Below are 24641 nucleotides of genomic sequence, written 5' to 3'. Positions count from 1 at the left end.
AACATATGAGATCAATCTTGTCTATGCTGTTTGCCCTGGCAATCAGGATACCAGGATACTCATGCAAATTACTGCATACATGATCCGATCTCACCCCACATTTATTATCTTTAAGGCTCAAAATCTAGGATTTTTTAGGATATCAAACACATCTGTGATCTAACAAATGATTTCCAAATGCTAGGAGCCAGGAGGGCAACCAAGGGTGATGCTGTTTCAGCCAAGGACAACTTCCTTCGCGGCTGGAAACGCTGCTGTGCCAGCACTGGAGGGAGCTGCAGCCCTCGTTATATGCACTCGACCGGCACTGCTCCTTTAGGCTACAGCCTCATAAACAGAGAGGATGAGCCTACTGAAATTATTTAAATGTTCTCTCTCGCTGACACTTGAGTTCAAGAATGTTCTCTTTTCAAAGAAATTAGGTTAGTTTGTTAACCCAGCAGCTAGCAAAAGTTTGCATAGCCATGCTAAATAGAAAACTTAACTAAGAGCATGTTGCCATTTGGAACTTTCTGAACGAAACATTATATATTGCTGCCTCATTTGAACTTTCTTTAGCATTGCATACTTGTTTCTTGTTTCCATTTCGAATAGAATAAGATCCTAATTATCTGTCTCCATCTCATTTTAAAATAATGTCCAGATCACAGATAACAAAGAAGGTTATCTCCTAGTCTTTAATTTGTTGTTTTGCTGTACCTTGGAGAAGATCATGCTAGTTTTGTCTTCTAAGAGCCTAATTCATCAAGAATAGCAAACATAACTGGACTAGCTTGTCATCTGGGGCAGACCAATTCACAGGCAAATGGATTCTTTAAGACAAAATTCCCCAAATGTATACCTTAGTCCAACTTCAAGGGAAACAGATGACAGGGACTGTCAGATGAGACTAGGGTCATGCCTTATGAGCTCTGAAACTGTGCAGTCTCTGAACAGTCACGACCTGTGCGCAAACAGGACCTTCCGTCTTCCCTAATGGGTGACGTGGGCAGGTGGCACAGGAGGGTAGAGCAGCTTGGGATTTAGTTGGCCAGGGAGCCCAGAAGTCATGCAGTCTCTGATTTAGATGATTCATATGACAAGTGTAGCAAGCTTTCCAACTGAGTCAGCAGAGTAACAGGTAGATTTCAGTGGCATCTTGCCTGCTTTCTGGTAAAAGGTCACTTGAAAAGATGCTTCTTGGTAAAACATTTCTATTGAATGAATCAGGCCTTTCTGTTAAATCTGAAGTGTTTTGCTGAAAACCTGTTGTGTTGGAAAACTCCCAACCACTTCTCTCTCTCCTACTCCCATAGAGAGGAAATGTGTTGTCTTCAGCTTTCACTTCCCCTTTCAATGTTTCAACCATCCTGTGCTTCACCTTGTGCCCACTCAGGGTCCATCTCACAAAGCACACATCTGTTAGGTAGATTTTTGTATTGAGGATTGTAAGAGGTCTCCAATCAGTGAGAAGATAAAGAAACAGTACTACTCGATAAAAAGAGACACAGAGTGTATCTGCGTGACAACAGTGTATCATCAACTGAACAGGAAATTCAGCCTACCTTTTCTTTTGAGTCACCAACACCGGATGTGTTTAAAAGTCGTTTGGATGTGGTGCTTGGGGATATGGTTTAGAGTGAACCTTGTGGAGGAGGGTTGGACTTGGTGATCCTGAGGGTCTTTTCCAATTTGAATCACAGAATCACAGAATGTCAGGGGCTGGAAGGGACCTTGAAAGTCCAACCACCCACAGAGCAGGATCACCTATATCAGATCACACAGAAACGCATCCAGGCAGGTTTTTAATATCTCCAGAGAGGGAGACTCCACAACCCCCCTGGGCAGCCTGTTCCAGTGTTGTGTCACCCTCACAGTGAAGAAATTTGTCCTCGCGTTCTGTGACTCTGTGATTCTAAAGGACACAGGCCACTTCAGTTTTTGCAATGCCAGTTTGCAGCAGGATCTTTGATACTCTTTGATTTCAAACACAAGCAAAGCATTTGAGGGCCAGTGGAAAATCCATCATGGGCCCAAACCACATATAATATTACTGAATTAAATCTGGGCTGATTTTGGCTATGGCTGCATTTTGACTTCTGACTACAGAGAAATGTGTGAGGTATATTCAATTATTTGTCATGAAAATACTAACTAGGGAATGTAGCATCACTTCCAAATGCCAGTCTCTGCAACTGTATCTATTACTTGTAAGCATTTACTAATCACTTGCGAACAAATGTTAGCATTTGGTTTGTTTCCAGTTGTCATTCCTAGTGGCAGTATGTGCCTGGCCACGTCATTGCACAGAGATGTGCCACTGACTTTTTTCCCTGCCTGGCAATTTAAACTCTTGGGTAAGAAAAAAATATATTTGTGAACAGTTCTAAAATGCCTAGATGTCAAGAAGGTTGTCTTCTAGCTGAAATGGTCAGTAACCTGGTAAGGCAAGATTACTCTCCTGCAAGTCAAGGGAAATATGTTCAAGATTGCCCCCTGTGTGTCCCCACCCCATAGTCATTCAGAGGTGTTACCACAATGTACATGTGCTTATTTGAGCCAGTAGTGTGACACACCAGCATGGGGTCCAGTGCAGGCCAAGCTGATCCAGGAACCAGCATGGATGTGTAGGCCCACACAACATGTACTTGGCATCAGCAGTAGTTTTTGACTGAACTTTACTTTTCCTCTCAATCACCAAAAAATGCTGTGAAGTAGCTGGCACTGTGTGATTTAATATTTTTAGGCAGCTCAGAAAAGATCAAAGAGATCAAGGAAAGGGTCCTTAGAAAGGTAAAGGAGGAAACATAAGAGTTGCAAGTGAAAAAGCAACCATGAAGGAAAGCAATTTGAGGCATTATCAGCCTCAAAGGAAGAACTGGAAATATTGTGAAAGGTGACACAAACAAAAAGCCTGCAAATATTTTCAAAATAAAGGCATTGAGTGTGTTTGAGTGTTAGGAATCTTAGGCTGTCTGGCCAAAAAATTCATTACTCCAAACTTCAAAACAAACAAGAAGAGGACCCAGGAAACTACAGGCCAGTCAGCCTCTCCTCCATCCCTGGAAAGCTGATGGAAAGCTCATTCTGGAGATCATCCTCTAGAGAAGATTATCAGGAATAGTCAGCATGGATTCCTGAAATGACAATCATGATTAACCAATCTGATAGCTTTTATAATGATGTGGTCAGCTGGGTAGATGAGGAGTGAGCAGTGGGTGTTGCCTACCTTGACTTCAGCAAGGCTTTTGACGTTGTCTCTCATAACATCCTCACAGATAAACTATGGTTAGATGAGTGAACAGAGAAGTGGATTAAGAACTAGCTGAATGACAGAGTACAGATTGTTGTGATCAATGGTGCGGGGTCTAGTTGGAGGCTTCTGGCTAGTGGTGACCCCTGGGGATCAGTACTGGGTCCAGTCTTGTTCAACATAATCATCAGCAACCTGGATGAAGGAACAGTGTACTTGCAGCAAATTTGTTGTTGACAAAATACTGGAAGGAGCAGCTGACACGTCAGAAGGGTGTGCTGCAATTCAACAAGACCTGGACAAGCTGAAGAATTTGGCCTCATGAAGCTCAACAAGGGCAAGTGTAGAGTCCTGCACTTGCACCAGTACTGGTTATAGATTGACCTGCTGGAAAGCAGCTCTGTGGAGAAGGACCTGGGAGCACTGGTGGACCATGAGCCGGCAGTGTGCCCTGGTGGCCACGAAGGCAAACGGCATCCTAGAACGCATTAAGAAGAGTATGGCCAGCAGGTGGAGGGAAGTTCTCCTCCCCCTCTACTTTGCCCTGTGAGGCCACACCTGGAGTATTGTATCTACTTCTGGGCTTCCCAGTTCAAGAGAGACAGGAAACTACTGGACAGAGTCCAGCAGAAGGCCACAAAGATGATTAAGGGGACACAACCATCTGTCTTAGAAAGAAAAGCTGAGAGACCTGGTGCTTTTTAGCATGGAGAAGACTGAGAAGGGATCTTAAAAATGCATGTAAGTATCTAAAGGATGGGAGTCAAGGGGATGGGCTCTTTTCAGCGGTGGCCAGCAATGGAACCATGGGCAATGGGTACAAGCTAAAACACAGGAGGTTTCACTTGAACTTAAAAGAGAAACTTCTTTACTTTGAGGCTGATGGAACACTGAAACAGGCTGCCCAGAAAGGTTGTGTAATCAGAGCTGGAGACTTTCAAAACCTGCCTGGATGCCTTCCTGTGCAACCTGATCTAAGGTGTACCTGCATTAGCAGAGGCTTTGTACTAGGTGATCTCCAGGGGTCCTTTCCAACCCCTACCATTCTATGATGCTGTGATCCTATGATTCTGTGAAATCTTCTAAAATGTCAGTTACATACCCCTCTCTGTTCAGTTTTGCAAAAATTGGCATGTTGTATACATGAGAAATCTTGTTGTACTGGAAGACAGTCTGTCTTTATCCTGTTTTCTTACTGTTCCACTACCCTGGTTTATAATTTTGCCAACAAATGATTTCAGGATTCACATGCACTGCCTCATGACCTGCAACACTGTTACACCCAGTTAGCATCAATCCCTGGTAGAAAGTTGAAAGCCAATTTAGACATGCTTTTCCCAGCTGTGGCTACATCTTTGGCTGCCTTGTGGATCTATGAATTAGTTACTGACTGTAGGCACCAGCTGTAGGCTACCTTTGTTAGAAATATGAAAATATGTTTGCTTGTCCCTCATTATGTGGTCCTTTTACTCTCATAAAAAATAGGAATTAATTTTATTTTGTGCCTTTTTTCATAATTATCATGGGTCAGGATATTAATCCTAATTAGTTCAGTTCAGCAGAACACTTCAGCATCAATAGCACAGAACAGTATGGACAGTAAAAATTGATGCCTTTATGTTGTAATAGTTTTTTGTGAAAAAAATCCTGATAGAAAGCTATTTCAGTGTTTTTGAAGCTATCAAAGACCTTACAGCTCAATGGAATTTGGGGAGGGGTGGGGGAAGGCATTATGAATTAATTTTGTGTATTTGCCTTCCTACAATTCTACTTCTCTAGGCTTCACCTCTTTCTGCAAGCACAAGGAAGCAGATCCTTCCATGTTTCAAGTTGGCACAAGCTGTGTCAATTACTTCCAGTTGGGGACTGCTACTGGGTGTACAGCTGCTTGTACTGAAGTTGTTGAAATTACTATCATTATGCTGTTTCTTGACATACAAAGGGAAAAGATGAGTGTGTGTTTGGGGGGCTTTGTTTAAGTGCAGCAGGCCACTTATTCATGCAAACTACTGAGAGCAACTGGGAAGCAAGCACAGTGAGGTATGAAGGTTTTGAAAACCAGCTCTCATATTTAACTTTGCAAGGAGACAAAGCGATTTCTTCATGAAACGTGGTAAACTCCAGGTCTGCCAGTTCCTTCAAAAAGAGAAAGCATTTTTCAGTGTTTGTGTTAGATTGACGCTGCAGTACCTATTATGCCCTTGCTTTTATGCCGCTGACAGAGATCTTTACCCCAGCCCCAGCCTGCAGGAGCTCCTTGTGTAATGCCAATGCCGGGAAAAGCGATCACGTGGCTCACCTCCAGCTGAAAAACAATGCTGAAGGTTTGTTTCCAGTGCTCTCTAATGCTATTCACACTGCTGGGATCCTGGTCCCGGGAGAGGGCCTCTTCTCCAGACACAAAATTAGAGTGAGCTGAGAGAAGCTTGTTTGTCTGGCAGCTAATGGTTTGAAGGGCTGCATAGCTTCGCGTACGGAGCCAAGTGACGGTCAGTATCCCGCAGACAAATGCTGCGTTACATCTACTCTAGATACCGTATTGCAACCAGTCAGCACAGCGCGTCTGAAGATTTTGGGTTACGCTACACAAGAAAGCTTCCACAAGCCCGGGCTGCTGCACAGCGTCTCTGACAGCGGACCTTACCTCAGGCTTCCCCAGACCCTGCCCAAATGGCTGAGACCTGTGCCCATCCGCACAGCGCCTGGTACCGCTCAGGCATTGCCAGGGAAGCAGAGACAAGACTAAGCTTTCACACTTCTTTTTGGTGTTGCACTTGGTAGAGCGTGACTCGAAGCCGTGACCAAGGTACCCTGAGGTGACAGGGCGGTGCGACAGCGCAGTCCCTGGCAGCGGTGCAACACACCGCATCGGCCCCGTGTGAAGCAGGCGCAGGTCCCGGCAGGTTTTTGTTTGTTTTTTCGTTTATTCACTCGCTGCCATGTCCCAGCCCGGCCGCTCCCCGCTCGCGGTGGGTACGACTTCGCTGCGAGGCAGGAGACTGCGCCTGGCAGATCTTCGCAGGGCGCTAGAGATGGGCGCTGCAGGGTGTCCTCGCCACCCCTGGGGCTTGGCGGTGTCCCTGACCTGTGCCTTGGCAAGCGAAGCCCCATGGGGCCGCTAGCGCCGCGCAAAGTTCGCCCTCTGCCACGGCGGCTGCGCAGAGCGCGGCGGACAGCGCTTATTCCCGCACGCCTGCCCGGCACCAACGCTTTTTCCCCGCCGCGGTTTCCGTGGCCGTGTCCTCCGCTGCCCCCGCGCGGCGCGCCCGGTCGCCAAAAGCGTTTCCACGGGCCGCCTAGAAACAACATGGCCGCAGCAGACCTGCTTCCTGCCCGCGACCTGTAGGGGGCGCAGTGGCACAGGGGCAGCAGGTCAGGCGGCTCCGGCCACATCTGCTCCGCTGCCTCCCGCTCTCCCCCTCCTCTCCGGGGCCGCGGCGGGGGCGGCCTGCGCTCCGCCCCGCCGTGCGGGGGTGTCTGAGCGCCCGGGAGCAGGCCGGCTGCTGCATTGCCGCGGCCGCCCCGCGAGAAGCAGAAGCGGCTGTGCTGGGAGTGCCCGTGGGGGTTCCTCGGAGGGGCTCGGGGGCGGCGGCGGCAGGGAGGAGAAGAAAAAGAAGAGGGTGCGGGGGCTCGAGTGCCAGTGGGAGCCGAGAGGCTGACGTGAGCAGAGAAGAGCGGGACGGCCAGGCGGTAGCCGGGCCATGTCGCTGCAGAGCCCGTCAGCGGCCACTGCTGCTGCCGACCTACCCTCCGGCGAGGGGCTGGCGGCGGGAGCGGAGCTGAATGAGGACTGCGCGGCGCCCCCGTCAGCCCCGGAGGGCGGCGAGGATGAAGAGGAAGAGGAGGAAGAAGGAGAGAAAGAAAAGGAGCGAGAGACACTGCCACCCATCCGGACAGGATCCAGCGCGGCAGCCGGGGTAGGTCTCTTGCGGCAGCCGGCGGTGCCGAGCGACCCGTCAGTGCCCGGGCTACTGCCCACCAGGTCTCAGCCCCGGGAAGCGACACCGTCCTTGCAGTCTCCGCTGCCATTCGCTCTGTCTGCCGCTTTATTCGTGGCGATGGGAATAGAGGGGGGGGGGGGACACACACATCATGTTAATTTTCTTTCAAATTCTTTTCCGCTGAGAGGCTTTCATTCAAGTTTCTTAAAAATAACAAGTGCATCTGTAAGCAGTGACATAATGAAGCTATAAATTCCCCACCTACTTATAGTTCTTTAACATTTTACAACGGTCTGCTCTTCTGGGTTAGTCATGACTGAGGGTTTGCGGCACTGACTGTTGGTTAGGGCTTTTCGGGGGGTGGAGGGTTTCAGCTCTCAATACGCTTAAGGAAGCTAGCGGGAGGGCACTGCTGTGTTTTTAACTTTTTCCTGAAAGGTCTTTTCCGGTTTTCACTTTATGTTGAAGCAAAGGTGGCAAAAACGTTTTAGTAATGGATGAATGAGTTCACATGGGTAAAGGCACTGTGAGAACGTTATTTTACAGAATAATTTAATATCAGGAACCTCGTTTGAGATTTTTAATTTCACTGGAGTTAGGATTTTCTTTTTGCTGACCATACGATGTTACAGAACATACCATTTTCCTGGCATGAGTTGAGTATCTTGCTTAGCTCCACTCTTCTAGCTTACTGGAAGTTACTCCAGTCCGACAGCAGAGCAAAAATGTTACCAGCCCTGTAATACAGTTATTAGATTTTAATTCAACAGTTCTGATAAGCATCTGTCTTGCGAAATTACAAATTTACATAATTTGTGTTTAAAAGATCGAGCATCTAATGTTTATAACTGTCATTAAATAATTATAATGTTAAACAAAGTAATTACAGGCAAACTGCAAACTCCTTTGAGCAGTTCTGCCAATTTTGTGTTTTGCTTACAATGTTCCAGTCTTCTGAAAGACTTTCAGCATTGCAAATCTGTCTGAATGAGAAAGAATGTGTTTGTTCTTGTCATTCAAACGCATATTTGGATGGGAGAAGTCTGTAATGGACAAGTGCCCAGGAGTTATTTTTACCTTTGAATTCTCTGCTTCAGACTTTGAATTGCAAATGCCAGTCCTTTAGAATAAAGATACAATTGATCTGACTTGTGTAAGGCTCAGCTAATGAAAAGAATGTGTCCAACTGGGCAGCCATGTAGAACACCAATTGCCTTAAAGAATCAGAAGAGTTTGTAGATGTGCATCCTTCATGTACCTCTAAGCTGTTGCCTACAGACATAAGTTGTCTAAGCTGACCTGCTACAGAGAAGCTCAAATTGGCTGCATGTGCTTGCTTGTCAAATACACATAGGATTTTGAATTTACAAAGAGCTGTATATGGATTTTAATAGTTTACTACAGAGAGAGAGAGTTTTGTGGACAGAGGTAATAAACATCTCCAAAGCCCAGGATTTCACTGGTTGTAGGTAACAGAATACAGGTTTTGATCCAGATATACCAAATAGGGAATGCAGGTATGCTTTTGCAAGACCTGTATGAATTGCTGTAGAAGGTATTGGACTGCTGGTCTGCTAAGCCCTAGTCATGGTCAACTTACATGTGATTCCAGTACTTCAAAGTGTGTTGTGAGATTCATCCTATCATTGCTAATTCTTGGGGGTTTTCCGATTAAAATTGCCTTTAAAATACATGCTCATACATACATACAATGATACCCCAGATTACCTTAGTTTTCATATTCTTTCTGCCTATTATTTCTAAATTTATAACTGTTGTATGATGACCACAGTGATACAGATACTATATATGTGTTCTATAGGGTGTGAGCCTCAGATATCCTTGTCTCAGATCATCTGCCTGTATTTTGTGTAATTGACTTTTTCAGTTTACTGGAGGTTCACCATAAATTTGTATAACTAATGTGGTGTGACCAGAGCTTCATCAAAGGCCACATAAAGGTCTGACATCCTTTAGTTTCTGTTTTCCACAACAGCTGTGGAAATGGTAAGAATTTTAAGTCAATAGATAAATGTGGTATCCTTTCTCACCTAAGACCACATGTGTGAAAGATGTCTCACTATGCCTTTAAGATGGCTGCAAATCGGAATAAGATGATCCTGTGACTATTGTCATTCATATGGTGGCCTTTCCTCACCAAAGGCCATGTGGGATTGTGAAAGAATGGTTTTTTTTTTCTTTGCTCTTTTTTAGCTAAGGAAAGTTGTGGAAATTACCCCATTAACATGGTCCTGCAAGGAGTTCAGGCTTTCCTTATAGGCTAAATGGTGCCTAGAAATAATATATAAGGGGCGGTGGCTTGAAGTTCAGTATGCTGATTCTGAAAACAAATGTGTGGGAAGCTAAATAACTTCTCCCTAGTAAGCAGGAATAAGTAGTCTTCTGTAAAGCAAAACCAGTTCTATAGTCACATTTCAAGATATGAATGGAAATGAAGATCCTACTTCTTGTCTAGGCTGTTGCATTGACAGCTGCCTTTAGGTGATGAGTGTCCTCCATGCCTTCTTGCACAAGGACAGAAAACATGACTCCCCACTGACCACAGCTTGCTGTGTAAGTATGGGTCTTGAGTGAGATGGTCTTTTGCCTCTTCCAAAAAGCACTCCATGTGTGCTCTGCAGTTTGACTTATTTCCTTCATCTAATTTAACGTCAATAATGAAAATCATAGATTTGTAAAGTATGATGCTAGTATGTCACCAGTCTTATGGAGAGCTTGATGCTTTGGAAAACTTCCACTAACAAGCCAGTGGAGTTGTGAGTTAGCAATATTCTCTTTAATAAAAGAAGACTAAAGATTACTTTGATCCATTTACTCCCTCTAAATATACTCATTCTCTATGTGTGGGTTTGTTTTTCTGATGGCAGTATGTGTGTAGAGTTTTAGGCTCTAGAGTCTCCCTGACCTTGTACAAAATCTTGGAAGTATGACATGGTGCTGTATGCTTGTCCTAGATAACTTTCCCAGGATGTCAGAGATCCTCATTAATGAGCATGTAGTTTTCCAGTGTTGTTCAGGGCTTTCCAGTAAAGCCTTTGCCTGCGTGTTTATTTAATATTGTTGGAACCGTGCTTGGAGCAGGATGATAGAGTTAATTATCATGTACAACTTTTGTTGTTTCTGATAACTGCTGAGGGGGATGGCATTAAGAACATTTTTAAATAACTGTACTATTTCAATGGTGTGGCTGGAGTAAAACCTAGAAAGCTGAGTCAGTCAAAAAGGCTGTCAGGATAGTCTGTTTCATAAAACCTACTGTTCCTTATTATCTATGGTATATATTCCCTATTAATCATAGTTAGACTAAGTCCAAGCTCTAGAGGCATTCTCCCTAGAGCATACGTTCTGTGACACAGCAGACTAACCTCAGGCATGGATTTGTTTAAAAGTCCTTTTCCAGTCAGTCATGTCTTGGCATATTTGTCCAGGGTCTGTTTATCTCCAATCATGTTCCAGGTGACTCTTAAGAAATATCTTAATGATATTTCAAAGGTTATAGAATAAAAGAAGTTAATGTGGAAATTACAGTGGTAATTACATTTTGTTTGAATGTTTGTTGCATACAAGGAATTTGGAACAAGAAATTGAAACTTGGTATTTTTAAAGCTGGAGGTCCTGCTGATTGTTCAAATTTATAATTTGCTGAGTTACAAGCAGTGGAAAAACAGCTTTTGTGTCAGTTATTTGAAATTCCTGGCAGCGTACCAGGTTACACACACTGTGGCATGGCAGGTTTATGGGCTCTGTTATTACCCTCCTGGTGGTATTTCAGGATGTTGTGGGGAAAGTGAAGTACTTTCTTCAGAACTCTGCCTGCATGTCTTATTCCAAATTTACAGCTCTTACAGGGAAAAGGAAATGTATGGGTTTAAAAAAAAAAAAAAAAAAAAAAAAAAAAGAAGAAGAAAATAAGACAGGATATTATGTTAATTAATCTAGAACTTTTGTTGCACTTTGGGGAATGACAGGTTTGATTTGCATGAAACCATTTGTGGTTGTTTTGTGGTTTTGATTGTATTTCTGAGAGTGGAGCTAACATACTAAGTAAATGCATCTTTAGGTTAATGTGAGGCAGAAAACCATCATGTGCAGGGAGAGTTTGTACATTTTTCTGAGTCAATCCATCTTCGCCTGATATCAACTGACTTGGATCTGAGCTTGAAATTAACATCCTCCATCGTGCAGCTTCTGTTGTCTTGGGCCCACTGAATAGCATTCAGTGTCAGACCAGTTGGTGCAATTCTGTGGAAACTTGCGTGATTTAACTTCTGTTCACTGTTAAAATGTGTTAATGTAAAGGCTTGGTGGTAGCACATACAGGCAGTCAAGTAGGTGCTCTTGAACATTGTGTTAACAAATGTTTGTTGTCTGGCCCTTCTTCAGTGGCAGTTGATGCTGACAATTGTGAATCGTTAGGTGTTTGTACTCGGGTAGCCGTGGTTTAAATTTCGTTAGCAGATTAGCTCACACACAATTTTTGGCCCTGCATTTCAAGTCTTGGGAAATTCATCTAAACTACTTTAGCATATTAGAGTTGTTTAAAAAAAGGAATGTGACACTATCATCTGCTTAAACTGAGGTGGATGTAGTGAGGAGTATAAAAGTAGTTAGAAATGAGGACACACAAAGTTAGAATATTGTTGAAAGCATTCTAATCATACCGTGTTTTTCTCACAGTAACCCAAAGATAACTTTATACTCCTTAATTTAAATTAATACTTGTGGTTCTGAATGTAATGGAAAGGAATTTTATGATACTTTTCCTGATTCAATTTGAAACAGACTTGCAGAATCATTATTGGTGTCTGATTTAGGTATTACTACTGTAATTTCAAGATAAAAGTTACGTAAGTGTTTTCTGTAATACTTAATTTGGTAAGATTACTCTTGCGGTAATGTAATTTATAGCATGCTGCCATTTTAATTACAGGGATTGGAGAGAGGAGCCAAAAATCAGTTTTCCACTTTCAGCAGTTTCATCACAAGTATCAACCAAAAGAAGGAAGGCATCGGAAACAGAAATTCACCCACAGAACTTGTTATACCCAACATCAAAAATGGTAAGAGAATTAAAATCCTGTGTTACTTAGTTACCAATTTAAGGTGCTTAGTGTTGTGCCAATATTTGTATTGTGGCAGAAGTCTAGATTTCATTCAGTTATGCTGTGCTGTACGTTACATGGGCAGTGATATGCATGACAGTCCATCCTCTGTAGAGATTGTGTCATAGAGACAAACTAGATTAAAAACAAACAAAACAAAAAACCAAATAGACCTGAAGGATAAAATAATCGTCTGAACTTTTAAGAAAAGTTATGGGTTCAGTAGTCTGTTTGCAAATATTGTTTGTAGAAATTGAATCAGATTGCAACTTTGCAAGAAAACGTGTCAGAACTTGGTGGAGAAGATTTTTCCTGAAGGATGGCAGGAGTGATGCAGGCAGAGGGCATTTTCACTGCTATTTTTCAGTGAAGATGAAGGCCAGTAATGACATCAAATAATGTTTACAGGCAAAGATTATTAAGTTCTGAAGAGCTTTAAAGGTGAGATGGAAGGTTTGTGTGGCATGGTGAGGTAATAATAGGAAGTGGAGCTGTGTATTCAGTATAGTAGGCTAGGCTGGATTCTAATGAGATGACATTCTGACTCTAATGAGATTTTGGGGGCAGGATATAGAATTTCAGCAATTTAGGACTTCTGAAAACAGGTTGTACAACAGTTTGTCAGGTATTTATTGATCTTGCCTCTGAACATATCCCTCTTGGCCTCATTATTCTGTGATTATCTAAGTATTTCTAAGCATTCTATGAATTTAAGGCTTGAAAGAAAAATGCTGCATTAGTAAAGAGATTTCAATAGTGTGAGTGTTATGAAGGGGGATTTCTTGGTACCTACGCCTATTTGGCGGAGGGAAGAAATTAATTGGGGCAATATAAATTTTATATAAAAATGTAGATTTATTAAATTCAATATTCTGAACTCTCGCCACTCCCAACCACTATATATTAATATTAAAGGTCATACACAGTTATGAAAGCAATTTAGGATAAAATATGTACAGGGAATTTGTTAATCAACTAGCAAACATTCAAACTATAAATAGAGAGAGGAGTTTTCCCTGCAGCTTAATGCTGCTTGGGATCTTTATGCTATTTGCCCAGCAGAGTGGGCTGAAACTCTTTCTGCTCTACGGCAGAGGCAACTTATATTACAGAGGTATTAAAGCTTTTACTCGCAAGTATTATTAATTATTAATCACACTCTGGGGCTATGTCACAGCCTGTGCCTACTGTCCAATTCTCCAGGGTCTCTGCCTGTGGACTTGGGAGGCTGGAATCTTCCCGGCTTGAGGGGAGAGGATAAATCTTCCCAGTCTCTGGGGAAATAATGGTTTTCTCTAACCTTTGTTCTCCTAGCGAAGGATGATCTCTGCCTTGGTGCTGCTGGCTTCTTCTGGATGCTTTGTCCAGGGCTTGTCAGCTGGCAGGATTTCAGGAGCAGGAGAAGAATATCAGTGCTGTCTCTGGCACGTTTGTTCACGGCTTCAGGCCGTGTGTGCAGACAATCCAGAGTCTGCTTCCTGGTTATCTCAGCGGCAACAGCACTTACCAGGCAATAATAGGCAGCAGGCATGCAAAGTGTGCGTGGCTGCTGGGAGTCTGAGCTCCGTAGGTAAAGTAATGCAGGATCTGGTCCTGGTAGTACAATAGCGTGCAGATGTGCACAGCTGGCTTAGGAGGCAAAAAATGTGCAGAGCAGGTGAGCTGCGAATGAATCAAAGCATGAGGTCTGAGCCTCTGAACGCTGCAAGTGAGGGTCAGAGCTATGTCTGAGCCGTGCAGGTGAGTCAGAGCAGCAGGGCACTGCAGTGGGGTCTGAACTGAGCTGCAGGTAGGGTCAGAGCACTTTGTTTACCTGTGCACCCCTATTTATTGACTGTGGGCCGAGATTAATGGCCTCTTTGGCCACTAGAATGACCAATCAGGTTGGCAGTCAGCCAAACCTTACCATAATAGGCAGAAGCTCTTGCCTGGACTTTCCCAGATATGGGGATCACATGGATTTACCCCTTGGAGACACGAGCTGGGTGTGTGGGGCCTTACACAACCTGTTTACAGCCAGGGGTCCTGGCAGAAAAACATGTCCAGGCAAGACATAAACAAGCCTGCTTTTCGGCCTACAGTCTCTCCACAACAGTGAGTTTGAAACAAAATTATGTACAGGTATAGTTAGTTTCAGAGCTGTTCAGAAGAAGGTGACATACCTTGCAAGATTGGATCCTTACTAAAATAATCTGTCTCCTCACTAGCTATGCTCAAAAGTAAAAGTCAGTGCAAGATGTTTGTTTTTTTAAGCAATTTTTGTTATGAAGCAAGAAAATATGCTTGCTTTGCTTTTAAAAAATTAAGAAACAATCCACCACCCCAATTACTGAATTACTGAAACGTCAAAGGCAATTATGTGTAAATGATAGCTGAACAGGGCTTTCGTACTTTGCTCAAGTAGCTTTGTGCTGCACAAAGGAAGTCAAGGTGGCTGCACATGGCCAGTGAAGAGTACTTCCACTGCTGTTTAACATGCTGGAGTTAAGGTAAAAGTGGTGTTCTTGAGGGCAATACTGCTGCAACGCAGGTCAGAGTTCTGCTGATTCTTACAGAGTAGTCTAAGATGGAAATAGCGAAGCAAGAAGAACAAGTGTCAGGTGGCCACTGCTGTCACCCATTTGTTTTTGAAGAAACATCATTGTATAAGAATTGCATGTAAACAACTGCAATATTATTGGAATCTGAAAGTCCTCAGAGAGATAAAACGATTTGCCTTTCCCAGGTACCATTATTCTCAGAACCTAAATATGACCTCTTGTCAGTATTAACTAATCTTTAGCCTTCTAAACATGCATGCAGTTGATTCATAGACTCCAAGATCCTGTCTTTCATCATTTAAGTCTTAGTTGTTTCCTGTCCAGCTTCTGTTTGATTAGTTGCTTAATGCATTCTGTAGTGGTTTAAGGCTCATTGGAATAGTCTAATAAGAGAAATTATATCATTGTTTGTAAAAGAGTATTAATGATCAAGCTTATATCATTCATTGGTTTGCTAAGCCAATATACGGACAATATGTTGGTAAGCCAACATATAAACAATTCTTTCTTCTTTGCTTTTGGGTACTGGGTCCCTTTGCTTCTCTTTCTAATCTCTTCCACTAATCTTAACTGACCAGATAACATGTGAGCTTTGCTGTATCTGGGAGAGAGAGAGAGGGTGACATTTAGTCCCTCCTGGGCCTTTCTCTCTCTGGGGGGGAAGATTTGATTTCTGTATTTCTAAATTGTATGTAATTGTAAATACATGTAAATATATTTTGTATGTATGCTTGTAAATTTCGCTTTGCTTTATCTTCCAAACTGTCTCAGCTGATCTGGTAAATTTTAATTTGGGGGGGTAGGGGGGAAATTCCCAGTCCACCACACAATCTTATGATATGAAAGCCTGCTTAATGAAAATTAGAACAAAGTAATATTAAATCTAGCATTGGGTTAGCTAGTGTGAAAAATGCAGTACCAATTCTTTTCATTAATTTCACTTTTTTTTTCTACCTGACATACATGGTAAACTTTAGATGGCACTCTCTAGAGGTACCCTTCGCTCTTGCTGCACATCATGCTGTCCCAGCTGTAATTGCTGCCTCATTAAGTACTCAGTTGTTAATTTTTAACATAGAATCATAGAATCAACCAGGTTGGAAGAGACCTCCAAGATCATCCAGTCCAACCTATCCCCCAGCCCTATCCAGTCAACTAGACCATGGCACTAAGTGCCTCATCCAGTCTTTTCTTGAACACTTCTAGGGACAGTGACTCCACCACCTCCCTGGGCAGCCATACTAATGAATGGCAATATTTGTTATAGAATGATGGAATGGTTTGGGTTGGAAGAGACCTTAAAAGATCATGTAGTTCAAATCCTCCTGCCTTGGGCAGGGAGGGACACCTTCTACTAGATCAAGTTGCTTGAAGCCCCATCCAAACTACCTTTGAGCACTTCCAGGGTTGGAGCTTTTACAGCTTCTCCAGGCAACCTGTGCCAGTGTCTCACTGCTGACATGGTTAAGAATTTCTTCCTAATGCCTGCTGTAAATCTAATTTCTTCCAATTTGAAGCCATTACCCCTGATCCCATCACTATATGCCTCTGTCAGAGTTCCCTCTCTACCTGTGCTGAAGACCCCTTAAAAAATGAAGGCTGATATAAGGCCTACCTCAAGCCTTTTCATCTTCAGACTGAACAACCAAAATTGTCTCCACCTGTCTGCACAGGAGAAGTGCTCTAGTCCTCTGATCAGCTTTATGGCCCTTCTTTGGACTCACTTGAACAGTTCCATGTTATTCTTGTGTTAGGGGCTTTGTGAGGTCTCAGAAGAGTGGAGCTGAGGGAGAGAATAACCTCCCTTGTCCTGCTGGCCATGCTACTTTTGTTGCAGCAGTCAAGGATATATTATTGAAATAAACCTCAATGTGTAAAGTCAAGCAAATCACAGAACATTAGAGGTTGGAAGGGACCTCCAGAGACCATAGAGTCCAACCCCTTAGCCAAGGCAAAATCCCCTAGAGTAGTTTGCATAGGAACACATCCAGGTGGGTTTTGAAAGTCTCAAGGAGACTCCGCAACCTCTCTGGGCAGCCTGTTCCAGTGCTCTGACACCCTGACTGTGAAGAAGTTTCTCCTCATGTTGAGGTAAAGCCTTCTCTGTTCCAATTTGTAGCTATGGCTCCTTGTCTTATTGCTGCTGACCACTGAGAAGAGATGGGCCCTGTCCACTTGGCACCCATCCCTCAGATATGCTGGTAGTTTCAGGATCATGATAAACTGCTGGTATAAAAACAGATTACTTTTACTGACAGTCCCCAGTGCACTCAAACATTTTTTAAGAGGTATGTGTATTCTATGGAAAAAAAAACATTTTTTTTTAAAAATTCTCAGCTAAAAATACTTCTTAAAATTCTCAGTTAAAAATACTGCTATTCTAGAATTCAAGAATGGTGCTTAGATGGTGAATTTTTTTTCAGTTTACATGTACATTATTGTCTCAGTTCTAATTTAAATTTCCAGAGACTCAGATGAATTTGATAGAACCAATAATAATTTTATAAAGTGCCCTTCCCTCTTCCCCTCCTTTCCCAAAAGAAAGGGATTAGATGGAGAGAGAGAGAGAGAGAGAGAAGTAAGCACACCCAGATAAATCAATCTCACTTGATTTGGGAGTTGAAAAGTTTAACAATAACTTAAAAGAGGTATCTGAGGTAGGGAAGTTACAAAAGGTATAGGGAAGGGAAAAATAGCAACATACAAAATGTATAAATAAAACCGATTGTGATGGTGATGGCTTTGTCCCCCTCGTGAGTGATGGCCACGTGGTAGAGCAAAGAGAAACCAGGAGCAGATGGTAATGGTGCTATAACTGAGTCGGGGGGGTGCAGAGAGTGAAACAAGAAGTCCTCCTGCTATTATGGGACAGGAAGAGGGAGTGGGCAAACCATCACCTGGTGGTGTTCAGACCCACCCCTGGGGAGGGGTCAAGACCACCTAGGGTCAGGTTCAGGGTTACTCCCCCTGGAGTGTTAACCCTATACATTTATCTCTCTGGATAACATGTGTATATATAGATGTATATACTGGTAATATTTCAAGCTTGAGTTTGAAGAATGTTAATTTAATTGGAAAACAGAAGCATGGAGAAAATGCTGATAAATACAGCATGAAGTGTAGGGTGGTATTTGTTGAGTAGCTGCAACAGAGATTGTGTTTATATAACAAGTCTTCTAATGCAACAGCAATCTGTTATGGAATCTCTATATTAACTAGGTGGTTCTAGTTCTTTTATAATGTTGCAAATAAAAGTAAGGTTTGTTTCCCTTACTTTGAAAATTTTCATCTGGCAGTAGCCGTGTTGGTCACCATGAAAACAACTACTGTTCTAAGTAGATTCATCCCAAATGTCCCTGTGCTAGCGAATTCTGCATTATATGAATGAGATTTTCTTCCACAAAGGTTTTGATCATGCCTTATGCAGTCATGCATTGCTGAGTCTCTTTATTTGTTGTAACTGGGCAAACAGCCAGAAATAATTGGGTTTTTTCTTGTCTTGTACTATTGTGTTTGCTGCTTATCAACTCAATACATAAAGTTGAGAATTTCTCAAGTAGCAGATCTTAATTAATGTTTCTGAATGTCAGACAAGCAAATAAATCTATTTACAAATCAACTTGAATGATGGAAAAACATACTGTGTTTGATAGTATTTATTAAACACATTATTAAAATCTGATTTTAGTGTATCTAATTTAAGCTGAATGTATTCCAAAGAAAACTACATCACTAGCAGGGTGCAAGTTACCAGCTTAGCACCTGCAGCCTCAATTTATTGAAGTGAGAAACGTCTTCTGACAACAGCTGTCTCATCTGCAGATATGGAGAGAATATTGTCCTCTTTTCAGTGTATTCAGGTGACTATAATACAATGTTTAATCCCCTTAAAATTGAGAAGACGGAATGAGAGCTAAACGACCATGACTTGTTTTTCTCCAAGTATAAAACTAGGACATAGTCTTAGTTTCTTTTAAGTTGGTCCATCTTGTTTTCAGCAAATATTGTGCAACAGCAGAGCACTTGCATGGTGAGATTGCTTGACACCTTGGCTTGAATTAATTTACTACCTATGTGTCCACTTTGGTTTTTAAATTGCTGCTTTTCTCTTTAAGTAGCTTTAAATTCCAGTTGCCAGAGTGACAAGGTTCGATATCTCTAATCAATGCCATACTCGAGGGATTGAGGGAAAATCAGATCTATTGTTGTTTGATAAATGGTGGCTGAGTTAAGTCACAATGACAGCGTCACTGTCATTACCACGACTGGAAAAATCTGCCTTTGGGTTCTGGGGATTTTGGTAGCATCTATTTCCCTGCTGTGATAAATGGGATAGACATCAGAGCAGTGATACTACTTTGATGTTTAGTGATTATTTTTTTTTAAAGAAACAATTCTCTGGAAAGATTTAGAGGACTCTTAGACAATTCATCAAGGATTTCGGTCTAACATGTTTGACTTTTGAGGACACTTACTTTATATAGTGTATTTTATCCCAAATGTATGTTGTAGTTTATATAAATGCTTTTAAGTGTGGAGTAAAAAGCATTTTTAGTCTGATTTAGGAGCGTTTGAAAAGGTGTTGTCAGTAAAATGGATGTTTGTGTGTACTACATTGAATTTTTTTTTCTTACTTCTTGTGGCAATACTTTTACCGGCTGCCAGATACCCACCAAGCTACTCTGTCACTTGCCCTCTTCAATGGGACACAGGGAGAAAATAGGATGAAAAAGATCATAGATTGAGGTAAAAACAGAGTACACTTTCCAATTACCGTCAAAGGCTAATCAGACTTGACTTGAGGATATTAATTTATAGCTAGTTGAACAGAACTCAGAACACTTTCCCTCTGCATCTCTTTCTTCCTAGGCTCACCTTGTCTCCTTTGCTCCCCACTCTTCTGCCTCCTTCAGTACAAGGAGCACTGAGGGCTGAGGAGTGGAGCTTGCGCTCAGTTCCTAGAACTTAGTGTCTGCTACTTCTCTCTCCTCACACTGTTCTCCTGCTCCACCAGTGTATGTTTCCCATGGGATGCAATCTTATACCAGCTTCTCTAGTGTGGGTCCTTGCAATGAGTTGCAATTCTTCAAGATGCTCTGCAATGTGGGTGCTTTCCGTGGGGCACAGTTCTTTAGGAACATACTGCTTCATGATGGGTCCCTGCTACGGGTTGCAGTTCCTGCCAGCAGCTCTCTATCACTGCAAGAATCTGCTTCACCATGGTCCACTATGGGCTTCACCATTATTTTCTTCACAGGCTGCAGAGGAGTCTGTTTCAGTGCTTGGAGCCCTTCTTCCCTCTTCTCCGGTCACCACAGATGTCTGCAGGGTGATCTCTCTGGCTCTTCCTCTCGCTATCTGCCCTCAACCCCTATCTGCTCTTCAGAGTCTTGCACCCTTTCTTGAATGTATTTCCACAGGGGCACTACATGTGTCACTGATGGGCTCAGCTTTTGTCCTGGAGTCCTGTACCCCTAAATTCCTCTCCTGCCCGGACTTCGGGGGGGAAGGGGAAAAGCCGCCTGGTTTCCCCCCCCCCTCGCCTGCCCTGCAGCCGAGAAGGGGGCGGGGACTGCCCCGTGAGTTCCCGCGCTGGAGCCAGGCTGGGATTGGCCGTGCGCTTTCGCGCCTAAAGTGTGGTAACTCTGCCCTTTGTCTAGCGAAGGGTATAAATATTGGGGGTCTTCCCGCCTTTGGGGTTCCCGCTTTGGATTTTACGTGTGCCTGGACGAGTTCGCTCACTCTCCTGTGCCTGGACGGCAGAGAGACTAAGGACTTGCTTTGGTGTTAGGCACACACCTTTGTCTGCCTAACGACCCTTAACGACCCTTAACGACTCCTGCAGCCGCTGGAGGAGGAAGACAGACCGCACGAGCCAGCCTGAGTGAGTTATTTGGCTTAGCTTAATTTAGTAAAAAACCGCTATTAATTAATAGCTGAGTCCTTTTCCAAAAACTGACTTCCAAATATATATAGTCAGATTATTAATGGTATCCTCGTAGAATTCTCATGCAACTTAACCTGTTTATCAAACGAAATTAATCTTTGTATATATAGTTGTGGGGGCGGGTTTTGTAAAAATAAAAAATATCTATTTTTGATAAATTTTCTTCTCGGCCACGAATTATTACTGCCCTCCGCAACATTATGGCGCAGTGTATGCAGGGTAGTTCAATCATAGAATTTCTACAAGAAAAGGGATGCCTAATCACAGGGCTTGATTTAATTTGGGCTCAGAAAAATTGTAAAAATCCGGAGAAAATCCTGGAGAAATTAGCTGAGCGCTCAGACCCTGTGATTTCTGAGTCTCCAACGGAGCATTTCTCTGTTGTTCTGGGGTCAGTCGTGACCCAGACTCTGGCCGAATTTGAAAATTATGAAAAAAGAATTCAGGCCTTGGAAAAGGATTTATTAGCCGAAAAAGCTAAATGCCAAAGTATCTGGGAAAGCATGCTGGCGCAGACAAAGAGCCTGACCGCGGCACTGACTGCCCGGATGAAAGAAAGGCTTGTAACGCCTGCAGACACCACCTCTTCGGTCTCCGTGTCTGAATTTGAATGGAGTGATTCGCGGGAATCGGGGAGAAAGGCAGAGAATGCCCCGAGGGGCTCTTCGGGGGAGAGGAGTTCCCCGAAACCAGGCACAAAAGACTCTGCCAGAGACTCAGAGAATTCCTCTGCACATGCCTCTGCGCGGCAGAAAGCCTCAAAGCCACGCAGAAAGCGCAGGTCCCGACCGGACTCTCCCGTAGCTAGCGGAGAAGAGAGCTCCGGTGAGGAGGGCGCCACGGTGCAGAGGCACGTGTTGCCTGTTACAAGAATTGAGTCCGTGAAGGGCAGAAAAGGCGGTGCAGGGACCACCGTGATCAAAAAGCAGTTCACAGACGCACAGCTCAGTGACTTACAAGTCAAATATGCGAGAGATCCTGGGGACTCAGTCGCTGACTATGTGTATCGAGTGTCCCGAGCCGGTGGGGACCGGGTCCTTCTAGACTCGCAGGAAGCTGCTGGAGACTGGGGGGACGATGTGTTCCTGACACGTGAACCCGAGGGGACACACAGCCTCACCGCCCGGATAGCCTACTGGGCAAGCAGTGTCCGTCCAGCCTACCGGGGGGAGCCGACGGAACTAAAGGTCACCAGCTCCTCTGAGCTCATCACTGCTCTCCGCAGACTTGCCTGTGTCCAGGCTATCTATGATAAGGGACATTATGATTGCCCGTTTTATGCCCCTGTGGACCCGGAGAGACTGCACCCTATTATGAAGGGTTTGCCAGCAACTCTGCAAATCCAACTAATGAAGAATGTTGAGAAAATTGAACGTGTGCTTGGAGAAAATGCAGAGAACGATGGTGCTAAAGAGCACGTAATGACTTGGGCTGAACTGTTAACTGACTTGAATGCCCACGGGCTGCAGTTTGGGTTTGGGTCTCCTGAAGGAAAAGGGGCTGGGGAGAGACAGTCTCGTGCTTCTCCCCCAGAAAATCCCAGGACTCTGCGCAGGCAGGTCCGGCCAGTGCAGGACTGCCCCCGCAGGGGGACCGGTCCTTCAGGCTTCTCCCCGAGGGGAAGGAGCAGAGACCCACAGAGTGACTGGAGACCCAGAGAAAAGAACAGCTGGTATAGACAAGCCCTGACTTTAGGGGTACCAAAGACTGTTTTAAGGCAGCTGGCAGACTGGCAGCTGAAGGATCTAGTGCGGTGCCTTCAGAAATCGGCTGCAAAATCCAGAGGCAGCCGTGAGAAACCCAGGGCCAGCGGCACGCCCAGCGGTGGCTCCCAGAGCGGCTCGCCCAGAAGCGGCAGCCCCCCCGCTGGGAACTGCAGCTCGTCCCCAGACAGAAAGGTTAACCCTTTCTCGTCTCCCACATGGGAGGCAAAACACTGAATTAGTGTAATAGTGGCTCGGCAGCTTTTAATGGTCAGCAGTCACGGGGAGAGCTACAGAAGCCCCCAGAATAAAGACCTGCTGCCTAGGTGAGCCACGTGGTCACTGACCACCTGCCCCAGTACAAAAGGCCACCGGATTAGTGCACGGTGGATCGTCCCCAACTATTAATTGCTAAGCCTGGCCTTTATAGGCCGAGGCAGGTTTTGTCTCCTTACAGGTTAAGGTCGAGGCAGAGGACCAGTTCCTGACCACCTGACCAGCACCTGGGAAAGGGAGGACCAGCTACACAAGGGATGGAGTCATATCACCGGGGTGGCCAGTGGATGATGGCATCAGGACCCACGGACTGTGACCTCCAGCCATGAACTCAGAGCATCTAAGGCTCTGCCATGAACTTGGTTGCTCTACCAGGAACAGAGCAATCTTCAAATTGACTGTGTAGCTTTATTTAATACTGTTTGGGCTATTGTTAAGCCTTGTTAAGTATTGTTAAATATTGTTGGGGCGATTAATGTATTGTTAATGTTGGAAAAGGCTAAGCCATATATATATATTAATAGGTTCCTAAATTGAAGGGGGATCACCTCTCACTCAAGTTCTAGACAAAGATGCTCATTACCACCGGGGTGGGATGTCCTGGAGTCCTGTACCCCTAAATTCCTCTCCTGCCCGGACTTCGGGGGGGAAGGGGAAAAGCCGCCTGGTTTCCCCCCCCCCTCGCCTGCCCTGCAGCCGAGAAGGGGGCGGGGACTGCCCCGTGAGTTCCCGCGCTGGAGCCAGGCTGGGATTGGCCGTGCGCTTTCGCGCCTAAAGTGTGGTAACTCTGCCCTTTGTCTAGCGAAGGGTATAAATATTGGGGGTCTTCCCGCCTTTGGGGTTCCCGCTTTGGATTTTACGTGTGCCTGGACGAGTTCGCTCACTCTCCTGTGCCTGGACGGCAGAGAGACTAAGGACTTGCTTTGGTGTTAGGCACACACCTTTGTCTGCCTAACGACCCTTAACGACCCTTAACGACTCCTGCAGCCGCTGGAGGAGGAAGACAGACCGCACGAGCCAGCCTGAGTGAGTTATTTGGCTTAGCTTAATTTAGTAAAAAACCGCTATTAATTAATAGCTAAAGCCTTTTCCAAAAACTGACTTCCAAATATATATAGTCAGATTATTAATGGTATCCTCGTAGAATTCTCATGCAACTTAACCTGTTTATCAAACGAAATTAATCTTTGTATATATAGTTGTGGGGGCGGGTTTTGTAAAAATAAAAAATATCTATTTTTGATAAATTTTCTTCTCGGCCACGAATTATTACTGCCCTCCGCAACAGCTTTGACCAGTGGTGGGTATATTTTCGAGTTGACATTCCCAACTCTCCTCTTGAAGGGGCCACCCTGGCAGCCACCTTGCTGCCAAAACCTTTTCACATGAACACAATACTGTGTCTTGCACCTAATACAAAATAAGGAGTAGAAAGACCATGTTAAGGCACCACTGTTTGTACTTGGAATGGACAGCCAGATTTATTGAGGAGAAATGTTTAAAGATGCTATTGCTTCAGCAGTAATTGTCTGCAAGGCAGAAAACCTGCATTTCCCATTTTATGTATTGGAAAGGTTATTTTAGGAGGTTGTAGATGATGCCTAGTCAGCTCTAGCTAAAATGATATATCACAGCGTAGAAAACCTAACTGAAGTCTTACCCTTGTACATCAGAAAATAGCTGGACTTGGTGTAGTTGTGCTTCAGATATTGTTTTTTTTTCTTACATGTAGAAAACACCAGTCTTACAGTTTGCATGTACAGTGTTTACACAAACACTACTGTTTTTAACTAACGATTACCAGTCATGGACTCCTTGGTTTGTCTTTTAAATGGCAAATATGACAAAATCACTCTGGGTAGCTCTAGTTCCATGACAT

The 24641-nt window shown here is 44.0% G+C and overlaps 1 protein-coding gene and 1 long non-coding RNA gene across 2 annotated transcripts in view; one reads left to right on the top strand and one right to left on the bottom strand.

Moving 5' to 3' along the window:
• Positions 1–4367: 4367 nt before the first annotated feature.
• LOC135176090 (uncharacterized) lies at positions 4368–6439 on the bottom strand. The gene is made up of 2 exons (XR_010302558.1): positions 5877–6439; positions 4368–5368 (listed from the first exon to the last, which is right to left on the bottom strand). It is a non-coding gene; the product is annotated as an uncharacterized LOC135176090 (long non-coding RNA).
• A 9-nt stretch (positions 6440–6448) lies between these two features.
• The window catches only part of HECTD2 (HECT domain E3 ubiquitin protein ligase 2), a 47875-nt gene continuing 29682 nt past the window's right edge, over positions 6449–24641 (top strand). The window contains exons 1-2 of the mRNA XM_064144724.1: positions 6449–7149; positions 12125–12254. Coding sequence (XP_064000794.1) covers positions 6934–7149; positions 12125–12254 — 346 coding nt within the window. The 5' untranslated portion in view covers positions 6449–6933. The remainder of the gene's footprint in view (positions 7150–12124; positions 12255–24641) is intronic.

The sequence above is a fragment of the Pogoniulus pusillus genome, chromosome 6, assembly GCF_015220805.1.
Source record: "Pogoniulus pusillus isolate bPogPus1 chromosome 6, bPogPus1.pri, whole genome shotgun sequence".
Taxonomy (NCBI): Eukaryota; Metazoa; Chordata; class Aves; order Piciformes; family Lybiidae; genus Pogoniulus; species Pogoniulus pusillus.
The sequence above is the reverse complement of the archived record's forward strand: the minus strand, read 5'-3'. Positions and strand labels throughout refer to the sequence as shown.